This window comes from Salvelinus alpinus, chromosome 17 (assembly GCF_045679555.1).
Source record: "Salvelinus alpinus chromosome 17, SLU_Salpinus.1, whole genome shotgun sequence".
Taxonomy (NCBI): domain Eukaryota; kingdom Metazoa; phylum Chordata; class Actinopteri; order Salmoniformes; family Salmonidae; genus Salvelinus; species Salvelinus alpinus.
Window position 1 is genome coordinate 26,884,473 of NC_092102.1, and position 9,701 is coordinate 26,894,173.

The 9,701-nt window shown below is 42.5% G+C and overlaps 1 protein-coding gene across 1 annotated transcript; it reads left to right on the plus strand.

The window, feature by feature from the left end:
- The first annotated feature begins 9 nt into the window (after nt 1-9).
- On the plus strand, nt 10-9,547 carry LOC139542618 (tripartite motif-containing protein 16-like). Its single transcript, XM_071348264.1, has 8 exons — nt 10-759; nt 5,144-5,239; nt 5,575-5,808; nt 8,035-8,185; nt 8,353-8,412; nt 8,494-8,556; nt 8,688-8,741; nt 8,857-9,547. Exons 1-8 carry the CDS (start codon nt 145-147, stop codon nt 9,408-9,410), a joined length of 1,827 nt encoding a protein of 608 aa, XP_071204365.1. The 5' UTR covers nt 10-144; the 3' UTR covers nt 9,411-9,547.
- The last annotated feature ends 154 nt before the right edge of the window (nt 9,548-9,701 follow it).

The following is a 9,701-nucleotide window of genomic DNA, read 5'->3' on the forward strand; positions in this document are numbered from 1 at the left end:
AAGTTTCAAACTGGTTCATCACTCAGGAGTTCTGAATGTTACAAGCTGCCGCACTTCCTGATAGGTAACATTAGTCACAAATCTTCATGCTGAACTGGTGTTATAAAACAACAGTATTTTTTTGTTTTTATACACTTGGACGAAATGGCCTCTAAGCTGTGGACAAAGGAGGAAATTAGCTGTCCAGTCTGTTTGAACACCCTAACAGAGCCTACAACTCTTCCATGTGGACACAACTTCTGCCTCGACTGTATCAGAAAATGCTGGGATGAGAGTGGTAGTATCAGCAGCAGAAGCAACGCGGTTTCCTGCTGTCCTTACTGTCGAGAGACATTCAGATTGCGCCCCACACTGACTAAGAACTCAATGCTGGAAAAGATGGTGGAGAAGCTAAAGATAACTTTACTCGATACACCTCCTGGGTATCCGTACGATGGGCCTGAAGACGTGGTGTGTGACGTGTGTACTCTTCTAGGGTCTAGGAGGAAGGCAAAGGCTGTGAGGGCCTGTCGGGAGTGTAAGCTGTCCTACTGCCAGTCTCACCTTAGAGCCCACCTGGATATCCCTCTGTTACAGAAGCACACTCTGGTGGGTGTGGTGGTCAAGGAGCTGCAGCTGGAGAAGCTGTGTCCCCAGCATGACAAACCGCTGGACATGTACTGCAGACTTGAGAGGAGGTGTATCTGTTCTCTGTGTGCAGTTGAGGAACACAAAAGCCACGAAACTGTCTACGCTGAGACTGAACGGGCCAAGAAACAGGTGGGTTTTCATAACCAAAGGACATTTGTATGTGGATAATTAAATAAATATTGTAAGTGAGCTTCTAGATTTGAGAAAGGGATAGGGGGAGGATGGGGAGAGGGGTAGACACTGTCAGTGCCACTCATGCTGGGTCTCATGCATTTACAAAAGAGGAGGGACGACAGATCCTTTGTGCGCATAAAAAAAAACTACGAGGTCATCTTTTCTACAGTTACCATGACACCAACCACCAGCCAACAATGAAGAAACTAGCAAAAACTTACACAGTACAACTGCATTCTAAAAGTGTTGCATGCATTCTCGTGTCAGAAGGAGCTTCTTATTTCCAGTAAGTCTCAAACTGGTTCCTCCCTCATGAGTCCTGAATGTTACACTTCCTGATAGGTAACATTAGTCCCAAAACTTTATGCTGAACCGGTGTTATAAAACAACATTATTTATATATTCTTTAATACACTGTGACAAAATGGCCTCTAAGCCATGGACAAGGGTGGACATCAGCTGTCCAGTCTGTTTGAACACCCTGACAGAGCCTACAACTCTTCCATGTCGACACAACTTCTCCCTCGACTTATTCAGAAAATGCTTGGATGAGAGTGGTAGTATCAGCAGCAGCAACGAGGTCTCCTTCTGTCCTTACTGTCGAGAGACATTCTGCAGGCGCCCCACACTAAGAACTCAATGCTGGAAAAGATGGTGGAGAAACTAAAGTAGATTACTTTGCTCGACTGAAGACGTGGTGTGTACTCGTGTAGAGGCCGGGAGGAAGGCAAAGGCTGTCAAGGCCTGTCGGGAGTGTAAGCTGTCCTACTGCCAGTCTCACCTTAGAGTCCACTTGGATAACCATCTGTTACAGAAGCACCAGGGATGCAAACTGCTGAGGGCCCAAAAAGGTCACAGAAACATGCAAAAAATCCCTGCTTGGGGGAAATGCAGGTTAACTAATTAAACAAAAAAATTATATGATTTACATGATCAGTCTCTGTGTGTAAAATAAAAAGTGGTTAATGTGAACCTAACTCACAGCTGAAAAAATGTAAAGAAAGCAATCCAATGTTGTTTGTTGCCTAGACTTTACTGCAATTGAGAAAGAACAATACACAAATATTGCAGTTAGCCATGACAGCCTTTATAATAGAACGCTTGTGACCACACACATTTAAATATTGCACTTGGGGGAAAAATACATTTAAAAGTAGAAATAGAATGAAACAAATATGCATTCTATTTTTGCTCTATAATAGTGGCCACTAGACATCGATCAAGCGCACAAGGCTACATGTGTGCAAAAATAACGTTCACTGAGTAAAAAAAAGTAATAATCCCCCCTCATTCACACACAAGTGTTACTGTCAAATTCAACACAAAAGCAATATCTTTGGGCTACACTGCACATTATTAGATTGTACACTTTCTGCCTGTGGACATCTGTTCTATAATGTGCCAGCAGAGCATGATACCCTTTGTTGGCATAACTGATCTCTTTCAGGCAGACAGTAGACCTGGCATACCCCTTCTTATCCACTGTATTGAAAAAGTGACAAGGAGGGAAAGTGTGTGGTGTTCCTTTCACCTCTATAGTGGCATCCAGCTTAAAACTTCTTATGGCTGCAGGGGCAGTATTGAGTAGCTTGGATGAAAAGGTGCCCAGAGGTGCCCATAGTAAACTGCCTGCTCTTCAGTCCCAGTTGCTAATATATGCATATTATTATTAGTATTGGATAGAAAACACTCTGAAGTTTCTAAAACTGTTTGAATGATGTCTGTGAGTATAACAGAACTCATATGGCAGGCAAAAACCTGAGAAAAATATCCAAACAGGAAGTGGGAAATCTGAGGTTTGTAGGTTTTCAACTCATCGCCTATCGAATACGCAGTGGGATATGGGTCAGTTTGCACTTCCTACGGCTTCCACTAGATGTCAACAGTCTGTAGAACCTTGTCTGATGCTTCTACTGTGAAGTGGGGCCGAAGGAGACGGGAATGAGTAAGGTCTGCCATGAGCTGACCATGCTCTCCGTTCACATGAGAGGGAGCTCTGTTCCATCGCACTTCTGAAGACAATGGAATTTTCCGGTTGGAACATTATTGAAGATTTATGTTAAAAACATCCTAAAGATTGATTCAATACATCGTTTGACATGTTTCTACTGACTGTTACGGAACTTTTTGACATTTCATCTGCTTTTAGTGAACGCGCTTCGTGACTTTGGATTTGTTTACCAAACACGTTAACAAAAGTAGCTATTTGCACATAAATGATGGACATTACTGAACAAAATGAAAATTTATTGTGGGAGTCCTGGGAGTGCATTCCGACGAAGATCAGCAAAGGTAAGTGAAGATTTATAATGCTATTTATGACTTTTGTTGACTCCACAATTTGGCGGGTAACTGTATGGCTTCCTTTTGTGGCTGTTTTCAGATTATTTAATATTGTGCTTTTGCCGTAAAGCTTTTTTAAAATCTTACACAGCGGTTGCATTAAGAACAAGTGTATCTTTAATCCTATGTAAAACATGTATCTTTCATCAAAGTTTATGATGAGTATTTCTGTTATTTGATGTGGCTCTCTGCAATTTATCCGGATATTTTGGAGGCATTTCTGAACATGGCGGCAATGTAAACTGAGGTTTTTGGATATAAATATGAACTTTATTGAACAAAACATATATGTATTGTGTAGAATGAAGTCCTATGAGTGTCATCTGATGAAGATCATCAAAGGTTAGTGATTAATTTTATCTCTATTTGTGCTTTTTGTGACTCCTGTCTTTGGCTGGAAAAATTGCAGTTTTTTGGTGATTTTGCGGTGACCTAACATAATCGTTAGTGGTGCTTTCGCTGTAAAGCCTTTTTGAAATCGGACACTGTGGTGGGATTAACAAGAAGTGTATCTTTAAAATGGTGTGAAAGACTTGTATGCTTGAGGAATTTTAATTATGAGATTTCTGTTGTTTGTATTTGGCGCCCTGCACTTTCACTTGCTGTTGTCATATCATCCCGTTAACGGGATTGCAGCCATAAGAAGTTTTTAAGCCAGGCCCGGCTCCAGTTACACTTGCTTAATAACAAGCAACGCCTAATTTTCACCGAATTCTCTCATTCTGAAAATTAACCACAAAATTAACCACCACTACTGTAGAGGGAAAACATTTGTTCGTTCTCTAGCTAACATTAACTATAACTAGTTAAAATTTCACACAGATTGCCAAGGTCCAGTAAGCAACTAACGTTAACGCTTTATAACTTGAGGAACGGCAAGGAGTCATCGCGAATTGGTTAGGTTACTAACGTTAGCTCATCTGATGTTGTAACGTTAGCTGTCTGACTTTATTAGCCAGCTAATTTTCACACCATAAACTCAATTATTTAATCAATTAAGTTGGCTAATGCTCATAATTTCTCTGGCTAGCTAACGGATAAGTGTCTTGCTAACGTTAGCTGGTTCGAATTAACAATGCTAACAATACTTGGTACACCACACTTTCTCCCTCATCTCATACTTTCCAAATGCCAGTGGTTTTTCGGTTACAGCTCATGAAGTACGCTTCATCACCTTCTCACCCCGGTCGCCGTGGTCAGGCTTCTCACATACCTCTTCTTTATCGTTCAGGAGACTCGCTGCTGTAAATTCACTGACAAACTGCCTTTTCACTCTCCCGCTGTCTTTCCAGAGCGCGCATTGATGCTGTAACTAGCAAATTGGTTGTCTCTTCTCTCTTCAGCTGCATTCTGTTGTTTATGTGAATGATTGGCTGAGCCTTGGATACAGCCAGTATTGTTCCCAACGCGCATCACTCGTTCGCATACAGCCAGTAGTCATCCAACCCCCCCCGCTCGCCCAAACGTTTCTCATCGGATCTAGACGAATCACGTAGGTCACCTATTTTGGATTCAAAACGGAGAATTTCAGCCGAAAAGTGACTAGTTTGCATCCCCGTAAGCACACTCCGGTGGTTGTGGTGGTCAAGGAGCTGCAGTTTTAGAAGCTGTGTTCCTAGCATGACAAACCGCTGGACATGTACTGCAGACTTGAGAGGTGTTGTTTCTGTTCTCAAGGAACACAAAAGCCACGAAACTGTCTCCGCGGAGACCGAACGAGTGAAACAGTAGGTGGGGTTTCATTTGTATGTGGATAATTAGATTAATATTGTCAGTGAGTAGTTCCATGAACAAGACCTCTAGATATGCACAAATGGAACATTTAAAGTATGATCTGTTGGAACGAGAGTGGTAGGTGTGGGACAGTATGCAATGTTTTGAATACAGTTCTAACTCAAATCTACTGTTCTTAGGTCAGTATGGCCTACCATATTGCATGTTGGAGTGAGAATTATTATGACCTTCTTAACTGAAATGTATGGGTTTGTTCCTTAAGGCACTGCTGGCAGTGGAACAGAGAAAATCCAACAGTAAACTCCAGATGAAAGAGGAGCTGCTGACACAACTGGGAGAGGCTGCGGGATCTCTTAAAGTGAGTTACAAAAAAGTAGACAACATTACTGAGCCACCATTCAGTTTGCCACCCTTCGGCATGCTGTGCCAGTGGTGGCTTGTCCAGGCAGGAGGATGGTCCTCCTCATTAACGTACCCTATGTTCCAAAATAGAGCCTTGATGATGACATAAAATAATTGACTAAACAACTAGGATGCTGTCGACTCAACAGAATATGATATGTAGGTTCCCATTCTCATACTAACATACCACTTAGAATGCATGCCCGGACCATTGCTAAGTAGTACTATGGTAGAGTGGATATTGGAATAGAGCCCATGTCTGACTGTATACTGTACTCCCACTCCCTGTAGGGATTTGCACAAGCTGCAGTGGAGGTCAGTGACATGATGTTCGTTGAGCTGATCCACTCCCTAGAAAAGAGGAGAGCAGAGGTGAGGGACTCCATCAAAGATAGGGAGATGACTCTGGCTGCTCAGGCAGCAAGAGCAGAGACACGACTGAGACAGGACATAACAACACTGCAAAGGAGGAACAGTGATCTGGAGAAACTCGCCCAAACACAAGACAGCATACTTTTTCTCCAGGTAACTTCTCTTTGGGACACACACACACTCCATCCCCCAGGTGGTAGTGCCAACCGGGTCTCAATGCTGAGCCAAGTCTTTATAAGCCGACAGGTGCACGCAATTAATGCTGCATTTAGATGGTATGAGGTAGACAGCAAACAGGATGTCATTGTTTTCAATGAGAATATGATGGTAAATGCCGTTGAGGCTGGCGGTGAATGCCGTCAGCCGCCACGGTAGATGGGATTTGCCGCCAGAGTTAAAATATTTAAACTTCTGCGGTAGCGTTGTTTTCTGCTGGATGTTGATTTGCACTGTTTAACGGAAATCACCATAGCAACGCGTACCGTAACGCTGGCTTGCTTTTGCCGCCACCCTGTCTTGTTTTCTTGTCCCCCATGCTGACTGATATGACGGTTTTTGCATCACTCATTTAAACGCAGCATCAGTCAGTTTTCCAGCTGGAAAAGCTGTGAGGCTGCTGGTTCTATGGGCATGCCTTTGTTTTTTAAATTTTTGTACAGATTTATGTTTCGTCACCATCTGAACAAATAATAATCAGCTTGGACTGACCGACCAAGAGGTCAAAAAGGAGCTGGCCCTGGGCCTAAAGTAAAGTGGCAGTCTCATGGGCGCATGTACAGTCGTGGGTAAATGTTTTGAGAATGACACAAATATTAATTTCCACAAAGTTTGCTGCTTCAGTGTCTTTAGATATTTTGTCAGATGTTACTATGGAATACTGAAGTATAATTACAAGCATTTCATAAGTGTCAAAAGCTTTTATTGACAATTACATGAAGTTGATGCAAAGAGTCAATATTTGCAGTGTTGACCCTTCTTTTTCAAGACCTCTGCAATCCGCACTGGTATGCTGTCAATTAATTTCTGGGCCATATCCTGACTGATGGGAGCCCATTCTTGCATAATCAATGCTTGGAGTTTGTCAGAATTTGTGGGTTTTGTTTGCCCACCCGCCTCTTGAGGATTGACCACAAATTCTCAATGGGATTAAGGTCTGGGGATTTTCCTGGCCATGGACCCAAAATATCGATGTTTTGTTCCCTGAGCCACTTAGTTATCACTTTTGCCTTATGGCAAGGTGCTCCATCATGCTGGAAAAGGCATTGTTCGTCACCAAACTGTTTGTGGATGGTTGGGAGAAGTTGCTCTCTGAGGATGTGTTGGTACCATTCTTTATTCATGGCTGTGTTCTTAGGCAAAATTGTGAGTGAGCCCACTCCCTTGGCTGAGAAGCAACCCCACACATGAATGGTCTTAGGATGCTTTACTGTTGGCATGACACAGAACTGATGGTAGCGCTCACCTTGTCTTCTCCGGACAAGCTTTTTTTCCGGATGCCCCAAACAATCGGAAAGGGGATTCATCAGAGAAAATGACTTTACCCCAGTCCTCAGCAGTCCAATCCCTGTACCTTTTGCAGAATATCAGTCTGTCCCTGATGTTTTTCCTGGGCACCCTGAAGCCTTCTTCACAACAATTGAACCGCTCTCCTTGAAGTTCTTGATGATCCGATAAATGGTTGATTTAGGTGCAATCTTACTGGCAGCAATATCCTTGCCTGTGAAGCCCTTTTTGTTCAAAGCAATGATGACGGCACGTGTTTCCTTGCAGGTAACCATGATTGACAGAGGAAGAACAATGATTCCAAGCACCACCCTCCTTTTGAAGCTTCCAGTCTGTTATTCGAACTCAATCAGCATGACAGAGTGATCTCCAGCCTTGTCCTCGTCAACACTCACACCTGTGTTAACGAGAGAATCACTGACATGATGTCAGCTGGTCCTTTTGTGGCAGGGCTGAAATACAGTGGAAATGTTTTTGGGGGATTCAGTTAATTTGCATGACAAAGAGGGACTTTGCAATTAATTGCAATTCATCTGATCACTCTTCATAACATTCTGGAGTATATGCAAATTGCCATCATACAAACTGAGGCAGCAGACTTTGTGAAAATGTATATTTGTGTCATTCTCAAAACTTTTGGCCACGACTGTACATTCAATACCTCGTCACATACGTTTACTTCTCACATTTATGCACACATCAAATCAGGTTACAGACAGTTAAGACCCCTAGACTTAGTGAGTGCAACGATATTAGCAGTCCAGTTATTGGTTTCGTAACAGTACATAATAAGGAAGGTATGAGACCAAAAACTAAAATTATACCAAAATAAAAAAAATACTAACTTATTGATTAATGCTTCTCTGGTCTCTGTAGAGGTGGCAACCCATCAGCCTGCTGCCGGATCGTGAACCTAGTGTTATCAGTGAAAGACATTCATTTGGAGCTGTGATGTCAATCATCACTGAATTCAAGGAGCTGCTTGAGGACATGAATGTTGACTTATTAGAAAAGATTGAACAAGCAGGTTAGTAAGGTAACCTAAACGTTTTACTTGTGAAATTGGTGGCAGCGGTGAGATTTTCTTCAGTCTATGAATTTTCAAATGCTGGAGGTTTCTGTTTAAATGGAAAGATAATACAAGAATACAAACTTACAATAACCTATTTGGGCATTTCTTGATCCTCTTCGTAGTTTCAAATGTGGACATTTTGGAATCTCCAGTACCCATGACCAAACCTCAGGGCAGGCAAGGTAAGACATTTGCCTCTAGTCCTTTTTCCTGCACACCAAAGAATGAAAATTAAATCATGGATTTTCCACTTTTTCTTCAAGTGAGAAGAGCCCATTCTGAATGCCAGCCAATGCCACCGGTGCCATTGCAAAGAGCATGGAGCAGTAAGTGTATCCTTATTTTCGTTGCAGAATAAGGATCCTTATCGTTATTGAATGTGGACCCTAAAGTAGTGGCTCTACAACTAGTCGAATGCCCAATCTGTTAACTAAAATACTAACACTCATCTCTACAGTGAGCAGAGATATCACATTTGGAATTCCGAAGACCAGACCCGATTTCTTACACTGTGAGTCATTGTGACAGAGTTATGGCTTTGCAAGTACAGTAAGGCTAGTTTTAACAAGAAGGAATGTGAAAGAGAATAACCTGAACAGTGAAGACTGTTGTCTCTTTTTGTTCAGATGCTTTTCAACTCACTCTAGACACTGATACAGCACACCGCAACTTGTGCTTCTCTGACCAGAACCGCAAGGTGACTCTGGTCAAGTCCAGAGGTCAATCCAGGACCAGATCACGTCTCCCGAAGACCTTTGACTTCTGGGAACAAGTGCTGTGCTGGGAGGGCTTGACCGGTGCCCGTTACTACTGGGAGGCAGATTGGAGAGGCAAAGGAGTGTTCATTGGAGTGACCTATGAGAGCATTCAGAGGGGAGGCAGGGGACTAGAGTGTGGGCTGGGGTACAATGTAAAGTCATGGAGCTTACAGTGCTCTGACACCAATTACTCAGCATGGCACGATAACATTGAAACCAAGATCACTGCCAAGGTCTCATCCCCTAGAATAGGGGTTTATTTAGATCACAAAGCAGGAACTCTGTCTTTTTACAGCATCTCTGACTCCTCCATGATTCTGCTCCATAGTTTTTTGTCAGAGGACTTCTCAGAGCCACTGTATCCTAGTTTTGGTGTTGGGGTACAATCCTCGTTGATACTTTGCCAATTGGAGAGACAATGACAATTGAGGACATAGACATGCCAATCACTCTTTGCAACTGACTTGTAAGATTGTTTCACATGTTGTTATTATTAGGCTATTTTGCATTCAGAACTACAATGACCCCAATCTGTAATATATAAAAAGTTTTGTATCAAGCTGCTCAGTGCCATATTTCTTATCCTTAGCTATTCAATCCTTTCTGAACTACAAGTTCCAAGGGGTTGTGGGGGCTTCTGGACATGGTATCCCTCATAGTGTTGATCACAAGAATGCTTTAGTAGTAACCACAGTTAATAACTGTTACATACC

Coding starts and splice junctions, on each gene's coding strand:
- LOC139542618 (XM_071348264.1), top strand. CDS start 145: ATGGCCTCTAAGCTGTGGACAAAGGAGGAAATTAGCTGTCCAGTCTGT. Junction 8,186..8,352: donor AGAAAAGATTGAACAAGCAG/GTTAGTAAGGTA, acceptor TCCTCTTCGTAG/TTTCAAATGTGGACATTTTG. Junction 8,557..8,687: donor ATTGCAAAGAGCATGGAGCA/GTAAGTGTATCC, acceptor TCATCTCTACAG/TGAGCAGAGATATCACATTT.